Source organism: Sinohyriopsis cumingii, chromosome 5, assembly GCF_028554795.1.
Source record: "Sinohyriopsis cumingii isolate HCF-2022 chromosome 5, ASM2855479v2, whole genome shotgun sequence".
Taxonomy (NCBI): domain Eukaryota; kingdom Metazoa; phylum Mollusca; class Bivalvia; order Unionida; family Unionidae; genus Sinohyriopsis; species Sinohyriopsis cumingii.
The window spans coordinates 83,345,167-83,365,870 of record NC_142965.1 but is presented as its reverse complement, the minus strand read 5'-3'; the positions used below and the strand labels follow the sequence as shown (position 1 = coordinate 83,365,870).

The following is a 20,704-nucleotide window of genomic DNA, read 5'->3' as shown; positions in this document are numbered from 1 at the left end:
TACATATATCATGGCTTACACAGAAGTCCCTTTCTGCCTAGTGCATTTAGAAGTAGAAATTAAGTCTTATTCAGTGGAAAACTTTTCCTATAAATTTATTTAACATTTTCCAAGTTCCTTTGGTCTGACCTTCCATTATATTTTCTCCTAAATTGCATATATGATAGGCTGTATGTTTCTCAGTTCAGCTTTATCTGCAAGTTGGAGGGAAGAAAGTAGTAATTTCAAGCAAACTTGGAGAACTATTTAATGTAAATATGTTGTGTTTAATTTGTACCTTTATCTTTTGAAATAAGGACATTTAAGTTTGGAGTTTATTAAAAACAATTATGTGTATGTGCTATGTGAAAGATTTTAACAGACTTGTAATTGGAACCCATTGTGTGAAACTAATAATGATATTTGCTAAAAGCAAGTCAGTGCCATTATGTTTATGATATAGTGTGCACTCTTTATTGCCAAATATTGTTTGTGTTCGTAAAAAATAGTAAAAAATTTTTATGGTCTTACTAAAATTAGTAACATAACTTAATACAGTGTTTTTACTCACACTATTAATCCTTTTCTTAAATTTTTCACACGTCCTTTAGTAACTTGCATACTCACTCAAGTTGTGGCCTATATTGTTGGACTTGGTCGTGCCTGAGTTTCAAGGGAGAGGTGTATTTGATTATTATTTTGTATAATCTTTACTATCATAATTTTCTGGTGACAGAAAACGTGATAATTATTTTACTGACCCTCATTTGCTTTTGTATTGTTTTGTTTTGATTTTCCTTCACACCTTTTGCAGCTTCATGTTTGAGTTACACTGCATTGGAATAATTACAATTTATGTGGTTTGTCTTTTTGTCACTAAAAGCATTGCTGTGGGGCATATGTTTTATACACCTGGGTGGCAGAGTAGACTAAGGCACTCTCATTTACAGATCACTGACATCTCACCTGTCTGCATGGGATTGAGCCTTGGGCTTGGATAACATGGGTATGTGAAAATGCTTGCCAGTAGTCTTCTGTGGGTCATTGTGCTAAAAAAATGACATTGAATCCATAGCAACAGCAACAATTATACACCTGTTTTGAATTTATTGTTTGTCAGTCTTGTATCAGTTTCATTTCAGCACGTTAACTCAGGTTGTCTACCTTCAGCTGTTATTAAGTTTTGTGAATGGCTTACACTTGGGGTAAGAAAGAATGCTGTCCATGTCACGGTCAAAAGGTCAGTTGTCAAGGTCACTGACTGAAGCAAGAAAAATGGTTTCTGCACAATAACTTCTACATCACAGGTCTGGATCAAGCTTTGTGGATAGCTTACACTTCGGGCAAGGATAAAGCCTTTTGATCAAAGTGTCAAAATTCAAGGTCACTGTCACTGAAAGAAAAAAACATGGTTTGTGCATTTAAAAAATTCAGTCACTGACTAAGTACCTTCACTAACATTTGTGGATGATTTAATTGTTGTGTAAGAAAAATACATATTGATGGGGGTGTGGATCATTAAAGGTTAAAGTCACTGTTACTAAAGTAGACATTTTTTTTGCTTTATGACTCTAATTCTAGACTATGTCCCTTAGCTGAAGTTTATGAAAGGCTTGCATTTAAGGTATGGAAAAGACCTATTGCTTTTTGGGTCAAATAAGTCAAAGGTTAGGGTTCTTATGGCTCAAAGAAAAATGAGTTTTGCAGAGAAACCTTTTCACTAGATTACATTCCATGATTCAGCTTTGTGGATGCTTGGTATTTGGGTAATAAAGAAAACTGATATGTCAAATAAGAAAAAGTAGCTCTGCCTTATTATAGTGCACCTCATTACAATGCAGTTCCAGATATAACATGGTACCATTATGGACCCTGGGTCCAAAATTTTACCAGTTTACAACAGTGAGTTGGAAAAAAAAAACGATATGAAGATTTGCATTTTATCATTATTTCCATTTCAAAACAGCTTTTTAACAAATTTTGCTAATTCATGTTACACTGCGGTTTGATATAATTTGCTATTGTTGAGATATGGTGTTTTGGCACACTACACTATTCTCAATGTATCATGGATCAGATTAACAGTTTGGTCAGCAGTTATGGACCCCATGTACCACATTATAATGAGGGAAAGCTGTAATGATTTCTGCACATTAAGTTTAATTCAGTTTGCTTTTAAAAGAAATTTGTTGGCTGCTAAGTAGTATTAGAGCTGTTTATTGCTATGACTTAATGTAATTTCAACAGAAAGTTCACATTAATGTGAGCCTCTGTTGAATGTTTCAATTATACTGGTAAGTTTAAAGTTTCTTTCCTTAAAGATGGAGCATATCAGAGTTCTGTGCATTTATTAGACTCTCCAACTCAGTCACAGAAGCACTTGAAAATGCTTTATTGTGATATGTTTAGGCATCTGTCAGATTATAAGTGAGGTGACAAGTAAAAATAAAAGAGAGGGATTTATGATGACTCTGAGTAACAGATGAAAGTATCTTATACATGAAGGTATGCACCAAGTATTGTAAACTTGTGTCAGCCGATTCATGGAAGCTGGCTTATATTGATAGGGGTAATGGTGGCATTCCTAATAAAGGATCAAGTATGATAGAAATGCAGTCACATAAATACTTTGTGACACATTTAAAAATATTTGTGGTAGATCAGCTGGCAGTTTTTGGAAGATACCCCCCTAAGGACAGGTAGCTAAAAATATGAACATGAATTTGAGGAATTAGTGATAAACATCTGTCAGAGTAAACAGGTTGCAGTACTGTAAAGTCAGGATAATATACTTAGACACATATTAGGATCCATGCTAGGGGGTGACTCATAATAGGTTTAAGAAACAAAAACAACAAATACGACAAAGCATTAAATACATTACAGTATGTGTGCCTTGTAACGATAAAGATTTATTGGTTGCTGCATTTGTATAGGAAAATATAAACAAGTTTTGGGATAGACATGATTTATGTACAAAACCAAAAGTGCTGGCACGACCTTGGGAGTGCAGTATATCCTTCCGACAAAACGAGTTCCACATGAAATACATGAGAAAGAAGCTAGGGAGAAGCGTGTTGACATCTGCAGATGTGTTTCTGTTTCTGTCAATGAATGTTTGAAATCATAATTTGGGGAAAATATGAAGTCTTTCAATTGCAATTATCAAAAAGACGCTATGGAATTTAATGGCTATTTCATTTTGAGTGCAGTAAGGAGGATGCAAGTGCACTTATCATCAAAATTACAGCACAATTTCGAAATGTGTAATCCAGATGGAAAATCTATGACATATATGGCTCATGTAATTCGGATTTGCAGAATTAAGAAAATACATTTTGAGGAAATTCAGGATGTAAAACTGTAAGTATATTTTATTTTGCCATTCTTATCACCAGCTAAAGAAGAGAGTATACGACTTGTCACTTGTATGTTATTTGTAAGGACATGATCTTGCATCTATTATATAATGTAGCTAGCCTAAATCCGTAACATCGTATCAACACGGAATGTGCCAAAGCAGCTGGTATGTGGCAGTCCACGAAACATCTGTTTTAGTTCATTCAGAAACAAATTTAAACAACCACAACGTAAAGAGCCTCTTACGCGAGTGTATATGATTTGTGTACAAAACCAAAAGTGCTGGCGTCTGCGTCCATTGTTTGTTTGCAATAGAAAGTAGTTCCTTTATGCACATGAAAGCTATATGTGTATTGTTGCGCGAGTTCAGTATTGGGTAATATTGAACGATTCTGACAATGTAAATTAACGGGGGAAAAAATGAGCATATAATAATATAGGATCCATGCTAGGGGGTGACTCAGGCACAACAGTCATTCTCGTTTGTAATTTCACCTCAATGTCGTTAAAAAAAATGGAGGCACAGGAGTCATTCTCCAGTCTAATTTAACATGCTCCAAAAATGAAATTCACATCACCTTATCATGATTTCATGCCATCCCCAACTCCCTTCTTTTAATACAGATCACATATTCAAAACAAACATTAGCTTTCTTAAAATCAATTTTTCCCATTAAGAGGAAGGTGGGGAGTTAAAAAAAGAGGAGTTGTGCTCTGTAGTCAGCTTTGTTGTTAATTGGATGATCATAAGGTGTCCTGGGTGTCCAAGTAATCTGAGAACTCATCTTTACAAATCACACATACCTATATCTGTACAAGTTTGAGTCTCACTTTGACGATTATAGATATGTGAGAAAGCATGCCAGTATCTTCCCATAGGTTAGTGGTTTTTCCCAGGAACTTCCTCCACCAGATAGACTGGCTGCCATTTATACAATATAATTTGCTGAGAAATGGTATTAAACCCCACAAAATAGGGATGACTTCATTGGCTGCCTGGAATTCTTAAAACAGTTGAAATTGGGATTTTGTTTTGTCCAATCACAAATGATGTTGCTTTTGAAATGTTATTTCTGATTGGCTGATAGTAAATACTCAGTTGTAAGCTCTAGTTTTATGATCTCCTGACCAGGTGCACATATATGGTATCACGGTACCAATTGTTTTTCCATATACCTCAATGCTAATGTTTTGTGAAATAAATATACTTTCTGTCCTACTTGGGCATGCATGTCACACACTGTCATATAGAACAATGCTAGATTGTCAATTTGACAATGACATAACCAGGTACTCCATTGCATTTAAGAGAGATAACTCTACTGGAACTAGACAGGGGTAAGAGTTATCTAGTCATAACAAGCACATTTTCAGCCATGTGTACCATATTTTAAAAAAATCATAAAAAATACAAAATATGATCTAGATAGAAATTAACACAAACTCACATGTTGCCAAGAGGCTCAACATTTTTTTTAAGCCAAACAGAAAGTACAACTCTTACATAATGCACCAATCACAGCTAGTGTTGTTCTTTAATTCTGAATACAATGTTCCATACACCTTAAGCTCCGCCCACCTGGACTTGCGCAGTTGGTACCATTATACCATATAGTATTTATATTCAGCATCTTGCCTTGTCCATCAATAATTGCTTTTAATTATTCAGTAAAATTCATTTTTGAACAGATTATGTCTTAAAGTGGTATATAGGTTTATTGTCGAGCTTATGTCAGTGAGAAGAGAAACATTGCAGTCACTTTTCTTTTGGCATTTTTTGATAGTTTTTGTTAAAAATTTCAATTTCTATTTATTTTCAGAACCTCTTCATATATTCTTTTCATGCTTGGCATGAATTAGTTTGAAGATAGTACAGTTCTTTCTGTGACATGCTGCTTTCCTCTTTTACTATAGGGTCATGATCCCAGTCATAGAAAGATAAGGATTTTTTTTCTAACTAAGCCCATTCATGGATTTTCTTCATACTTGATATATATTTATAGGAATCTAAGGCAATTAATTTGGTGACATGTACAGTCATAGAAGGTTTATTCTTTGCATGATTTCTTGCCTTTTTGGCTTTAAAGTCTTAAAAAAAATTTGCATTGAGGTTTTGTTTTAAAGTTTTTTATTTAGTTATATTTTCTAAACCTTTGATGAATTATATTCAATATTGGGACAAATCATTTTGAAGCTAGAACAGTTTATTTGGGGGTGTCATGGTAGTGCAGTTGTTATCATGTCAAATTCATAATCAAAGAGTTGTGGGTTCGATAACTACCCAGGACAGCCCAGGTCGGTTGCCTTGGTGTGTCCTTCTGAAAGGCACTTAACTCACCATTACTTGGAATGTGTTAAAAGGAATGACAGGGGTAATAATCTGTTACAAGTGCCATTAAAACAAACAAAAAGCATGCAATTTATTTTGTGACATATTCTCACTTAACCTTCAGGAGCTACGGTGGCTCAGTGGTTAGCATGCTGGACTTGTGAATGAAGTGGTGCAGGTTCGAATCCTATCATCAGACAAGACTGGGTCAGTTCTGTGCTGTGTCCTTGGTCAAACACTTGACTCCAGTTGCCTTTGACACCAAATAACCTACTTGTGTTGCAACACTATGGAGCAAACCAAACCATATCGAAACTCAACCTTTAGACCAGCGATAAAGGTCACACATTTGTTACTGCAATATTTTAATCTGGGCCTTGACCAGCAGGTCCTGACCTTTTTTCATCAAGATCTTAACGTAAGTTTAGTTAGTAGCTATATCTGTGCATATCTCAGAGCTGTCTGGGGATTTGATTTTCCACCCAACATGCTGTGTGTTGCAAAACACTTGTCTCTGCAGTTTTTATGCAACATCCTGATGTCAGTATTTATCAAAACTAAATGATCTTTTATTTTTTTCAGAGAGTGATTATCCAGGGAGTGCAGCCATTTACAAACTACAAAATATCAGTGCAAGCTTTTAATGATGTTGACAAGGGTCCAGCATCCTTTACCTTTGTCAGAACTGCAGAAGGCGGTATGGCATCATCACTACATTTGTCTCTCTTTGCCAGTTTTGTTAGCTCACATGTCAGTAAAGTCAAGTACACTTATGGTATGGCCCAGCATCCAGTGTCCATCATCCTTCATTACTTGTCCATTATGTGTCATCTGTCAGCATTGATTATTTTAAGCTTCAGGACCAAAATATGGCATGGCTTTGATTGCAGCCTAATTGGAAAATATATTTTCATCTTCTCCAGAATGGATCATTTTCAAAGTTGGTAGGAATTTGTTTTAGCAAATCCAATGTCAGAATTGTGTCAGAGGTGACTCTTCCAGCAGCCATGTGACTTCCTTAGCTACAAGTTGTGAAACCTATTTTATAGAAAATTGAAGCCAGTTTAAATCACACTTGAAGTGTTTCTTATGACATACATTATCAAAATTGTGTGACTCTCCTGACAGTTACTTTTGGCTTCCATAACAATTATATAAAATACATATTTTCAGCTTATTTTTCAGAATAACTGAGCCCATAGAAATCAAACTTGGTAGGGATGTTTATTATGACATGCTCTAGCATGTGTATGTTGGGATGGCTCCCCTAACAACTGGTGGTAAACTTATTTTGGACTTTTTTTCTAGAACAGCAGGGCTGATTTGAGTTAAACTTAGAACACTTGTTTGTTAGGGAAATCTCTGTTAAAATTTTCCATGTGGGTGGCTCTCCTAACAAATGGTGTTGCTTCCATAGCAGAAATGTAGAAAACATATGTTCAACTGCTTCTCTTGAATTACTGAGCCATTTTTAATCAAACCTGGTTGGAGTGTTATGTAGGAAATGCTGTCAAAATTTTACCAGACATGGCTTCTTTTGCAATGATATGGCTTCCATAGTGAACTTATGATGTGCCTCTGCATCACTCATGTCCTTTCATGTCCTTTGTCTATTTCCATTAAATATCAGCCCATCCACATCTGCAATTTTCAGCTTGTGCAAAATCACTTGGTCAGATTGGATCAACCTTTACAGGAATGATTCTTTGGGCATGCTATTTATAAAACAGGTTCTACAGGATCCATGCTGAGCTTTATTTTAGAGCAAAATGACCTCTTTCCCACCAGATTAGGACATTGTGGTGACATTGTTGGTAGAAGTAAGGTAATAATGTAGAATGTTCAAAACAGTCATTTAAAACGTTGTACAACAACAACAAAAAACTCTTTGAACTTTGTCAGAATATTGATTTTTCTTAGTTTGTTTCAGCAGAGTTGCAAAGAATGAAAGTAGTTTACTTTTGAAAATGGGTTACAGTTCTCTAGGTATAGGTCATCTCTTCCAACAGGATGACCTACAAAACAAACTTGTCTATCCTTACTAGCAATCTGGCTGTAAATCTCAGTAGAGTAATAATTTGCTCATGATTGAGTTACAAATACATGGAATATCATTCACTTTAACATTCAAGTGTAAATGTTCAGCAGGAATATTTGTGGATTGAAATATAATTGTATACATAAATGAACATTAAATTTGCAAAAAAGTTAATCAGAAAGATTTTTTTTAAAAAGAAATGTTATAAATAATACATTGACAAAGTAAAGAGTACTCAACATGATAAATGTACATGTTCATTTACATTACTTAGCAAAACCTTATAATTAAGTTGAACTTTAAAAAACGTTTGAACTTTAGGAGAACGGTTGCACTGTTTCTTAAGAAGTTTGCTTTTCCAAAGGTTTATTAAGGAGTCTACTTTTCCATAGACATGACACCTGATTTATTAAGGGGCCTTCTTTCATCAGGGCATGACACCTGGTTCATTAAGGGGTTTACTTTTCCTAGGGCATGACATATGATTTTTTCAGGAGCCAACTTTTCCAAGGGCACGACACATTGTTTATTTAGGGGCTTACGTTTTCCATGGCATCAAACATGGTTTATGGAGGGACTGACTTTTTCCAGGGCATGAAATGTGTATAAAGGGGGATAATTTTTCCAAAACAAGTCAAACAACAAATTAAGTGGCCTGCTTTTCTTAAGGAATGATACATTGCTTGTTAAGGGGCATTCAGTTATTTCCCTCTATCTTGAACCATACATTTTTGCAGTTCCTCCTGTTTGTAGTTTAATGTTCTGCAGCTGATAGACAACTTTGGCAGGCTCAGCTTGTTTTTTCAGAAGATTAGATGGTGGAAGATCAGTACCATATTTGATCTTTATGATCCCGACTCTAGCATGCAGGTGAACTTCACTGTTGGGTGCCCCAGAATAATGTGAACAGACTCAGAATTTCTAGGCGGTCTATACATACATATAATGTTTACTGGGTTTGCTTTAAGGCTGCATGCACGCATGCACACACACACATGCGTGCACACACACACACACACAGTGTAGTTTGTCTTAAATGAAAATGGTGTTGCTCAGACATCCTGTATGCCTACCTCACCAGCTTTCTTGAAACTCTTCTTATCGCTATTCCTCCTTAATGACTGGTCACATAAACATGAGGTTTTTACTAAAAGACTTTATATAATGTTAAGTTGGTCATAAATCAAAATGATACTGATGTCCAATATGGCCACTACACTAGTCCTCTTGAAAATGTTCTTATTCGTAGTGCTTCTGGATGGAAAATCAATTCAGCGTGAGGTTGTAATCACTGAACTTATGATATCTAGTTTGTCCTAAATGAAAATGGATGGATAGTCATTGCATCTAGTGTGACTGCCACAATGGCTAATTTGAAAATATTTTCACTCAAGAATAGCCAAGATGGTTTTAACACTTTGCATTTCAAAGAAGAAATAGTCTTGAATCCTTTTAAATTCTTTTTGGACAGTCAATTCTTTTAAGGGACTCTTGTTCTTCTCTCCATAGTTCCTGAAAAACCGAGGATAATACATGTCTCAAATCGACTTCCCACATCTTTTGTGGTAAACTGGGAGGCACCCAAGAAGATCAATGGAATACTGAATAGCTATCATCTTCAGTGGAGTCATAACAACACACACAAGACAAGAATCATCAACGGCCACCTAACAAACCCCATGTCCGAACTGTTAAGTGGTTTGGGTATGTTGTTTTATATAAAATGCAAAGAAATAAATTTGATCAGTAAAATTTAAAATTAGGAAAGAAATGTTTCATATCTACCATGGTTACCAGTTTTATGCATAATAATTTTTTAAAATTTTGTGCAGACTTTTGAATATGTTTTTATAACCCAAATTTTTGTTTTATTAAAATTATTGAATTTTGTTATTTAGGTTTGCATTCGTTATCTTTCAATGGTTATTACATTCCTTGAATTTTAAAATGTTAGTTTCTCTAAAAGTTTTTGAATTTGTTGAAAAATTCCTTGAATTGTTCCAAAAGGTCTCCTTGAATTTATCAGGGAAAAAATACAAAGTAAACTGAATAATATATGTCACTTTTTAAATTCAGAATTGCTGTTGATGTATTTCCCATGAATGATAAATAAGTAAAATGCGATAAAATTGGGAAGATCAAAAAGAAACACAACACTTGTAGTTGCCAAGTGATCAATATCCTTTTGCTACTTTTGGCACAGTTAGGTGTTTTTCTTCTGCTTTTGCACCCATTTATGCTGTGGTAAAGAAAGTAGCACATGGAGAAAGTTTACTTTTCATAAGACAAATAATCCCATCAAACTTTTAAAGTTCCTTGAGAAAAAGCTCTCCAGAGCTGTACAACCTGTCTTTAATTCAATTAATAATTACCACAATATAATAATTATTTGCATTAAAGATAAATTGGAAGAAATTAGAGTAAAATTTTTTTTTTACAAGTGGATGTATTTTATTGATACTTAATCATTAAAATTTTGCTTTCAGAACCCTATACCAGATATCAACTTCGAGTTGCTGCATATACTGGGGGAGGCAGCAGTAAATACAGTGATAAGTTCACTGCTTTCACTGATGTAGCTGGTAAGTTCCAAGTCATATACATTACTAAGAGTGACCAGTTCACTGCTTTCACTGATGTAGCAGGTAAGTTCCAAGTCCTATACATTACAAAGAGTGATCAGTTCACTGCTTTCACTGATGCAGCAGGTAAGTTCCAAGTCATATACATTACTAAGCGTGACCAGTTCACTGCTTTCACTGATGTAGCAAGTAACTTCCAAGGCCTATGCACTGCACACATTAACAGTGAATAGAGTGACCAGTTCACTGCATTCTCACAGATCATTTTCTGGTGTCTTGTAGATCATACATGTGAGAGAAATGAAACATCAGGTGGGACCTTTATTACACACTGTATTCATTTCTAATTCATATACCTTGCATACCTTCTAACGGTGATTTTATTTTCAGTAATTTAGTGAAAACTATGAGTGACTCTTTCTATATTTATTGAGTGATGTATACTAAAGTAAGTGTACAGTATATGTTGGTTTGGTTTGATTTGGTATACCATATATACTCATGTATAAATGCATTCATGTATAAGCCAACCCCACAAAACTGAATAGATAAAACATTGAAAAGTGCATGACATGCACATAAGCTGACCCATTAGTCCAGCCATATTGTAAATTCTGTTTATTGCTAGTCCATCAGAATGGATGGTCCTATTCACATGGGGTTTCAGTATGGGAGATCTTGTGGATTCAGGTTAAACATGTGATCATCTCTTCAGTGATCTACAATTACAATGGTTACCAAGAAGACTATAAAGTTTTTAAGTTTACACCTTGTCCCTTGGATAAGCCAACCTTTTTCCTCCAGGCTTTTATTTTTCCTTAAATTATTAAGCTTATACATATATACCATAGATTATTTAATAGCTATATGGGGCCACAAAAACTAGAGCTAAGTGCTGATACAGTGAATGTCTCAATGTATATGGTTTACATTATTTGATATGGATGATCAGCTTGAAAACAATGATAATAAAAAATGTGGGAAACTTGGCTAAAAGTGAAGTAATCCAGGAAGGCAAAAAGCAAAATGTAGACTGCTGGTCCTTATTGGGATATGTAGGTCCCACCATAAAAGTGACAAAATAAGAGAGATGCAGATTTTAGTTGTAAACATTGTTTAATTGTCATTAATTGGAGCCTGTTGAGTTCATCATCCCTTACATCTTTAGCTCAATTAATTTTTTATATAAGCATCTGGAAATATAGATAAAATTACCAAATTTGTTTTATGCATGAATGATTCAGCAACAGTATATAAACATACAAAGCAACTCTATCATTTGATACATACAGAAAAGGAGTCGTGTTAGTTGCTGTGTTAGGGAAGAGACCCGTACAAAATAATTTGAGGCTATATTTGATGCAGGACTGAGCAGTTAACTGAGGTTTTGTGGGCCATAGGTAGACAAACATGGTCTGTGTCATATAGTTTTCATTAAATTATTTTATATATTTCTACCTAATATTTGTTTGTGATAGGATTTGTCTATTATGTAAATGATGTTTGTTTACTTATGGGATGTCTGAGAAAAAATATGCTCTTACCACTATCAAGGGCCACTGTTCCACAATCTTGGACATGTTCTGACATCATGGAATGTTGGCCAGCACAGGGACCTGTCTGACCTTCTCAAGAATCTTAACTTGTCTTGACCTTAGTCCATATTAAATCTTCTGTGGGCTTTCAACTGGTTGAATACAGTGATATTTTAAACCAGTGCTGAGAATTACCTTGATTCATCTATAGTACAGACCTCTACTTGGGTGGCCTCGAGTGGCCGAGTGGTCTAAAGCACTCTCCGTTATGGATCACTGCCATCTCACCGCTGCCTGCGGTGGTTCGAGTCTCGGATTCAGCCAATGTGAGTATGTGAGAAAGCTTGCCAGTAGCTTCTCGTGGGTCGGTGGTTCTTTCCAGGGTTTTCCTGGGTTCTTCCTCCACCATTAATACTGGCCGCCATGTATAGCCTATTGTGTGCTGAAATATGGCATTAAACCCCACAACAACAACAACAACCTCTGCTTGGAATAGCAACATTAGGCTGGATCAGTGGGATGTGTGCCTCATCAGTTGATAAGAGCTATTGGCAGTTCTGACATGACAGTTGGAGTTCACTCACAATGGCCTTTAATTTCCTTGCCAAGTACAGACTTCCATTGATGAGTAATCACTCCTTTTTCTTTGGAATGCTATTTTACCACAGACATGGGACCGAAGTAAACAGAGCTATCACAAGAGGTTGAACTTGGTTTTTCTTCTTGTGGTTTTTCTTCTTGTTGCTTTAAGATGAAGGCACAAAGTTTCTGCCCAAGTTTTGTCTTGCCTGCATGCAGTAGATTATGCTTATGAGAAACAAACTCAAGACCAGTGCATTGGCTCATGAGATTAGAGTGGTTACCATTATCATAGCATTTAAGTGCAGTTGAGCCTTACTGACTTCATCCAAGCCATGGTATGGAGAGCAGAGACATTTTCTGGCTTTTACTACAGAGACCTTTCATCATTAATGGTTTAGTTTATCCCGGTTATACTTTTATCATCAGCAAAATGAGCTATTTTTCCTGAGTTATTCAGCAGCTTCATAGCAATTTGGATTACAATATTTCGACTGAATATGCAGGAGTGAAAGTATTTCTCCAAGCTGCATAAATGCATAAACCAAATTATGCCAACCTTAGCACACATCACTCATGAGATTCAAAGCTGCTTCATGTACTTAATTGACTGAAAAAGGTCCAGCTCACCGGTAATAGGATTATACTCGCTTTTATCTCATACCTGTTCTCCTTTGGCATTGTCACTGGCATAAAATAACATTTCTTTCATAATATTTACCTAATCCTAATATAGGCACACCCTCCAAAGCCCCCTCCCCCCCCCCCCCAGTTACATCTCTGTAAGAGCATGCATGTTAGCTTTATTAGTAACTGATGAATGGATAGGATTTGGCATCAATCCATATATACAAGGGGATACAACTCTTATCTGACCTTCAACTTTGGAAGCAGTTGACAGCACTTGTATTGCTAATGTAAGCTTTGAAGGGCATAATTTAAGAGGCACAGGATGTAGACTAAGATATTATGATCAGTCAAGCATTATTGAAGAAACATATTGTTTCAAAAAGTAGTTTCTCCTTTATCCAACAAAGGGTTCCTATTGTTGGACAAAGGTGGGTGGCAAATAAACAAGACAGGACTTTTAGGGTGTGTTTGTAAATGTATATACAAGTTAAAGAGAAAGAAATGAGGGCAGGGTTAAACATTAAATGGGGAGAACAAAATACATATATTTTGATATAAATGGTCTTTAATGAGAGAATAGCAGAAGGTGAGCGACAAATGGTGGGGCCTGGGACAATTCTTTAAAAAGAATGTCCAACCTCCAGGCCTGAACCCAGTAACTGGTCAGCTCCTCAGAGAATGAAAAAAATGATTTTTATTTTGTTTTTTAGTGCAAACAGATGGAGGGAAAGGTAATACCATTATTTGATTAGATGTTTGTCAATCAAGATAAAATGGAAGCTAGGAAGAAAACAATTTGAATACAGGCCAACATCTTAAAGCACCATTAATTGTATTCAGTCATCATAGTGTAGTCTGCGATACTGCAGTGTAGCACATGAAGTTATACCACATTGCTGCCTTTGTTCAATGAAGCATTAAGGTTCAGTAGTTTGAGAAAACAAACACTATATGGCATAACAATACACTTCCTTGGCTTCCATATGCCTGCCTTGCTAGCTAGGCATTGCTGTGGTCTGATGGCATGACATTCTTCCTCCCTGACTGCCTTGCTAGCTGGGTCATTGGTATGGCATGGTGGCATGACAGTCCACTTCCCTGACTGCCAGATGCCTGCCTTACTAGCTAGGTATTGCTGTGGTCTAATGGCATGACAGTCCACTTCCCAGACTGCCTTGCTAGTTAGACATTGCAATGGCATGGTGGCATGACAGTCCATTTCCCTGATTGCCAGATTCCTGCCTTACTAGCTAGGTTAATGCTGTGATGTAATGGCACAAAAATCATTTCCTTGACTGCCGTAAAATGCTAGACCAATGCTATAATCTAATGGCAGGATAATCCATTTCCCAGACTACCAGATGCCTACCTTACAAGTTAGGCCAGTGCTATAGTCTAATGGCATAACAATCCACTTCCCTGACTACCAGATGCTTTCCTTGGTAAATTGGTCGTTGCTGTTTTCAAATGGAATGACAATCCACTTCTCTGACTGCCAGATAATGAGTCCATTTTGCATTAGATTGAGGTATACAGTGTTTCAATTACAGCATCCTAATTAGAAATCAGATTTACCACATTGAGAAGACTTAATTTACTATCTTAATATTACTGTCTGGTAAGAAGATTTGTAATTTAATGAATGCTGAATAAAGGCAGTTAGACAGAAATTATATCTAGCAGTGTAGGTGAGGGTGGAGAGTTTGCTAGAGGTGACCAAAACTATGATATATATGTTGTGTTGATTGAACAAAACATGATTTGATTTATTATATTCATAAACAAATATTCTCAATTCTTGTTGTCTGAACATGTCACATGCTTAACAGTAACACAACATATTGATTCGTGATAGAATTTCAACTCAGCAAAATGTATTATTATTATTATTATTATTATTATTATTATTATTGTTTTGTAGGGATGGGGATAAAGGTGGATCATGGTATGAAAGTAATGAAACAGGCCACTTTACACCAAATAATATGATATTTCACAGTTCAGTAAAATAGTATTTTGAACTGAACAAAATTCTGGAATTATATATTATTTTTCCAGGTCCTGAGGAACCCAATATCACAAACTATACTGTAATTGATTCTCACAGCATCTATATAGCATGGGAAGAACCCAAGACATTCTACAAGAGTGTAAACCGTTATTTTATTCACTACTGGGACCCAAAACATTCTAACAACCATGGAGAATTGATTGTTGATGGGGAAGAGACCGAGGTAAGATACTGTACATGAATATTCTAAATGTGGAAATGTCTGCATTAGGTTTTATTTGTATTACTTTTGTAGTCCGGTAAAAAATTGCAAAATTTGTACTGTGTGGAAAGGACTGTGATAAGAGCTGATTTGGACCACTTTCAGTTTGTGACCAACTTTTCATGGGTAGGAAAAGTGACTCAGTTCGTGTCAAATATGCATGCATTATTGATCTTTGGTCATCATTTGTAAAATGACCTGACCTAAAATATTGCTATGTCCTTGATTCCTTCACCTTAGGCATAATAACAAAGCAAAATACCTGTATAGAAAACTAATTAAACCAAATAACATTCACATGTTTATGTAATTAAAATTTGGTTCATAATTTATTTAAGTATTTGCTTTTTTATTTATTTGTCATCATCATCATGTTTATCACCACTGATGCTATCATCATTTTAAAAAAGGTGTGTTCTATGTGGTCATATCCAGTTGTAAGATAAACAGTGAGTTTTGGAATCAGTAAAAAATGTATTCTCGCACACATCATTTTTCACATTGTTGTCAGGAGATCCCAAAACTGCATACATTGAATTATCTGTTTCATTTATGAGGGTCAGGGTAAGAGATGAATCAATTTCATTTCAATATGATTTACGGTATCTCAATTAAAATTTTAATATCTTACAGTCGGTTTTCTAGTTTTATTGGTGTTTCATATATTTTCTTATGCTAATGCAGCCCTCCCAAGCAAATAAAGGTATTAACAGTTATTTGTTTTAGCACTAAATGCTTGAACAGGGTCAGCTTACTGAAACAGAAGTTAGACAATAATGGTCTCCCCATGGATATAGGCATTGGTTCAAAATTCATTTGTCAGTTTTGTCATGAATACATGAATACATTATATGCTCATTCTAAAGTTTGAACAATATATGCCATCTTTTATTCATTTATTTTGATCCCTATTCAATAGAACTTACATTCTACCTTGGTGCTGTTCTTCACAGAATTTTAAAAAATGAATGATCATTTATTCTCAGTACTAAAGAGCATTCCTGTAATTCTTTCTAGCATTTATTCCAATTCATTGCATTGGTATCACTGGAAGCTTAATGTACACACAAAAACAAATGGATTCTATCAGTCTGTCATGAATTTTAGTATTTAGCTAAAATATCTTAAAAAATAATCATATTGTTTCTAAATATTCTCTTCTTGAACATGTCAGGTGTCAACAAAACATTAATGTTAACATTATTACTGATACATATACAGTCAAACTCACAATTACCACTGGTGGCCCCAAATACTGAGTGGTCTTAAAAGCACTGACCATTATAGATCACTGCCATATCACCTATGTCTGCATAGGTTTAGGTCTTGGGTTCGGCCAATGTGGGCATGTGAGAAAGCGTGCCAGTAGCTTCTCGTGTGTCAGTGGTTCTTTCCAGGGTTTTCCCAGGTTCTTCATCCACCATTTATACTGGCCACCATGTATAGCCTATCTTGTGCTGAAAAATGGTGTGAAACTCTACAACAGCAACAACAATTGTCACTTCCATTTAATCTAGATATAACTCCATTCATAATTCTACTTGAAACCAAAATTTGACTTAACTAGATTTCCAATTATTCAGATGACACCTAGGTTTCCTAAATGGGATCATATACTTTACACTTTATTGCACCTTAGGCAAAAAAAATATGTTTCCTATTGCACTGGTTTTAAAATTAGGGTAGGTAGGTAGGCTTTTTTATTTAAATGTAATATATATTATAATGATTAGTATATATAAGGTACTAAGTGCTTCAAAGTACTGGGCTCAATTAGATGCTCAAATCATTTTCAGGAATTATTTGTAAAATTATTTTTTTAAAAATATTTTCTTTTTCCATGGAGGAAGAAAGAGGTAGGATCAACAATAAGAAACAGGGATAGTTGGCCGACTGGAAACACACATTTTGGTTAGGTTTTTAATGCCCCCACCCCATTTCTTTAGTTTCATCTTGATCTGGTCTTGTCTATGTGTCCATGCATTTTTCTAACCATCTTGAGATTTCAGAGAAGCTTGTTAGTACATAAACTACAACAACCTACTCAAACACAATTTGGAAGGAATATTGTCCTGATATGTAGATGATCTGAATATTGTCCTTATATGTAGATGATCTGAATATTGTCCTGATATGTAGATGATCTGAATATTGTCCTTATATGTAGATGATCTGAATATTGTCCTGATATGTAGATGATCTGAATATTGTCCTGATATGTAGATGATCTGAATATTGTCCTGATATGTAGATGATCTGAATATTGTCCTTATATGTAGATGATCTGATTAGATTTTTGGGCCAGAAAGCCATTTTTATGGGGGGGGGGGGCTTCTTTTTGTTTTGAAAATTTGTGGAACATTTTTGACAAAACCCTTATTAGTACAAGTTAAACAAAAATTGCTAAAGTTAGATCTATGAAGTGTGGATCTCATGTTTGTATTTATATGTAGATGACCTGATCAGATTTTCATGCCATTATAGCAGTATTTCTTTTTCTTTCAATTATTTAATTTTTGGTGTGGACTAGACATTTTGGTTTGCATTGGGGCTATATGTGTTTTAAAAACAAATCTAGTTCATTCATCTGAAATATTTCATAAAAACTAAAATCATGATGCCACTTTTTATATCATAATCTGGTTCTTGTATCATAATCTAGTTCTTTACAACACAGTCTGGTTCTTTACTTCATAGTCTGGTTCTTTACTTCATAATCTGGTTCTTTACTTCATAATCTGGTTCTTTACTTCATAATATGGTTCTTTACTTCATAATATGGTTCTTTACATCATAATCTGGTTCTTTACATCATAATCTGGTTCTTTACTTCATAATCTGGTTCTTTACATCATAATCTGGTTCTTTACTTCTTAATCTGGCTCTTTACTCCATAATCTGGTTCTTTACTTCATAATATGGTTCTTTACATCATAATCTGGTTCTTTACTTCCTAATCTGGCTCTTTACTTCATACTCTGGTTCTTTACTTCCTAATCTGGCTCTTTACTTCCTAATCTGGTTCTTTACTTCCTAATCTGGCTCTTTACATCATAATCTGGTTCTTTACATGATAATCTGGTTCTTTACATCATAATCTGGTTCTTTACTTCCTAATCTGGCTCTTTACTTCATAATCTGGTTCTTTACTTCCTAATCTGGCTCTTTACTTCCTAATCTGGTTCTTTACTTCCTAATCTGGCTCTTTACTTCATAATCTGGTTCTTTACTTCATAATCTGGTTCTTTACTTCATAATATGGTTCTTTACTTCATAATATGGTTCTTTACATCATAATCTGGTTCTTTACTTCCTAATCTGGCTCTTTGCTTCATAATCTGGTTCTTTACTTCCTAATCTGGTTCTTTACTTCCTAATCTGGTTCTTTACTTCCTAATCTGGTTCTTTACTTCCTAATCTGGCTCTTTACTTCCTAATCTGGCTCTTTACTTCATAATCTGGTTCTTTACTTCATAATCTGGTTCTTTACATGATAATCTGGTTCTTTACATCATAATCTGGTTCTTTACTTCCTAATCTGGCTCTTTACTTCATAATCTGGTTCTTTACTTCCTAATCTGGCTCTTTACTTCCTAATCTGGCTCTTTACTTCCTAATCTGGTTCTTTACTTCCTAATCTGGCTCTTTACTTCATAATCTGGTTCTTTACTTCATAATATGGTTCTTTACATCATAATCTGGTTCTTTACTTCCTAATCTGGTTCTTTACTTCCTAATCTGGCTCTTTACTTCCTAATCTGGTTCTTTACTTCCTAATCTGGCTCTTTACTTCATAATCTGGTTCTTTACTTCATAATATGGTTCTTTACATCATAATCTGGTTCTTTACTTCCTAATCTGGCTCTTTACTTCCTAATCTGGTTCTTTACTTCCTAATCTGGCTCTTTACATCATAATCTGGCTCTTTACATCATAATCTGGTTCTTTACATGATAATCTGGTTCTTTACATCATAATCTGGTTCTTTACTTCCTAATCTGGCTCTTTACTTCCTAATCTGGTTCTTTACTTCCTAATCTGGCTCTTTACTTCATAATCTGGTTCTTTACTTCATAATATGGTTCTTTACATCATAATCTGGTTCTTTACTTCCTAATCTGGTTCTTTACTTCATAATATAGTTCTTTACAGTAAAATCTGATTCTTTACTTCATCAGGTTGTTTATGCCATAATCTGGTTCTTTACACCATAATCTTGTTTTCTTGTAGCATAATAGGCTTTTTACATTATATTCTGGTTCTTTACATAACAGTATGGTTCTTTATATCGTAATCTGGTTCTTGACATTATAAAACTGATATGAATGGGATGGTACATTTCATGTCATGGTATTTTTGTCTTCTTTCCACAGAAATTAATTACAGGTTTGAGGACTAACCGTGTCTACATGTTGAAAGTTGCTGGTGTTACTGAAAGTATATTCTCCCAGTCTTATCATGTTGGAAAATTTTCTGAGCCAGTTGTGTTTGAACTTGCTGGTAAGTTTAGTCTAATTATTTTGCCATTTTAATGTAAAGTCTGCTTTGTATTAATTTTTTAGCTTGACAGGTTTCAAATGATGAAATAATAGACAAAAAGAGCTTATGGGATGGTCTTTTGTATGTTGTCTGTCCATCTATCTGCTTGCACACGTTTGGTATCCCTACTCTTCCTAAACTACGTGAAGAATTGCCATGAAATATTATATACATATTCATCCCATGGTCTTGTTGATTCTAAATGAAAATGGTGCTGCTGGGACATACAGTATGGTCATGACAGCAACCATCTTGAAAAACTTGTAATTGCTACTCCTCCTGAATGGATTGTCTTATCAGTAAGAATGTTTCATTAAAAGACTTAATGTCTGTTTGGTCCTAAATGAAACTGGTACTGATCTGATGTCCAATATGGCCACCACAGCAACCATTTTGAAAATCTTGGTATTACATGGATGGTCGTATCAACAGGGGCTTTTCATAAGAAGATTTCATATGATGTCTAACCTTCTTGAAAATCTTGTTATCACTACTCCTACTGAATGGAAGTCATATTGACATGGTGGTTTTACCAGAAGACTTGTTATGATGTTTAGTTATTCCTAAATGAAAATGGTGCCAATCTGTTGTCTAATATGGCTGCCATTCTGATAATCTTATCACTGCTTTTGAATGAATGCTCAATAGTGTTGGGTTTTCACTTCAAGACGTTTTATACTATTGATCCTAAATTAAATGGTGCTGGTCTGAATGGCCATCTTTTGTCCAAACTATTAACTATGTCCAGCACGTGTGGTCTATGATCCAACTATTAACTATGTCAAGCGCATGTGGTCTATGATCAAACTATTAACCATGTACAGTGCATGTGGTCTGTGTCCCAACTATTAGCCATATCC

General features: G+C 35.1%; 1 protein-coding gene across 1 annotated transcript in view; it reads left to right on the top strand.

Annotated features, from left to right (window-relative positions):
- The window catches only part of LOC149799639 (uncharacterized), a 96,990-nt gene that overhangs the window by 58,822 nt on the left and 17,464 nt on the right, over positions 1–20,704 (top strand). The window contains exons 7-11 of the mRNA XM_089958242.1: positions 6,251–6,365; positions 9,216–9,410; positions 10,193–10,288; positions 15,091–15,266; positions 19,679–19,805. Of these exons, the coding sequence (XP_089814368.1) occupies positions 6,251–6,365; positions 9,216–9,410; positions 10,193–10,288; positions 15,091–15,266; positions 19,679–19,805 (709 nt within the window). The remainder of the gene's footprint in view (positions 1–6,250; positions 6,366–9,215; positions 9,411–10,192; positions 10,289–15,090; positions 15,267–19,678; positions 19,806–20,704) is intronic.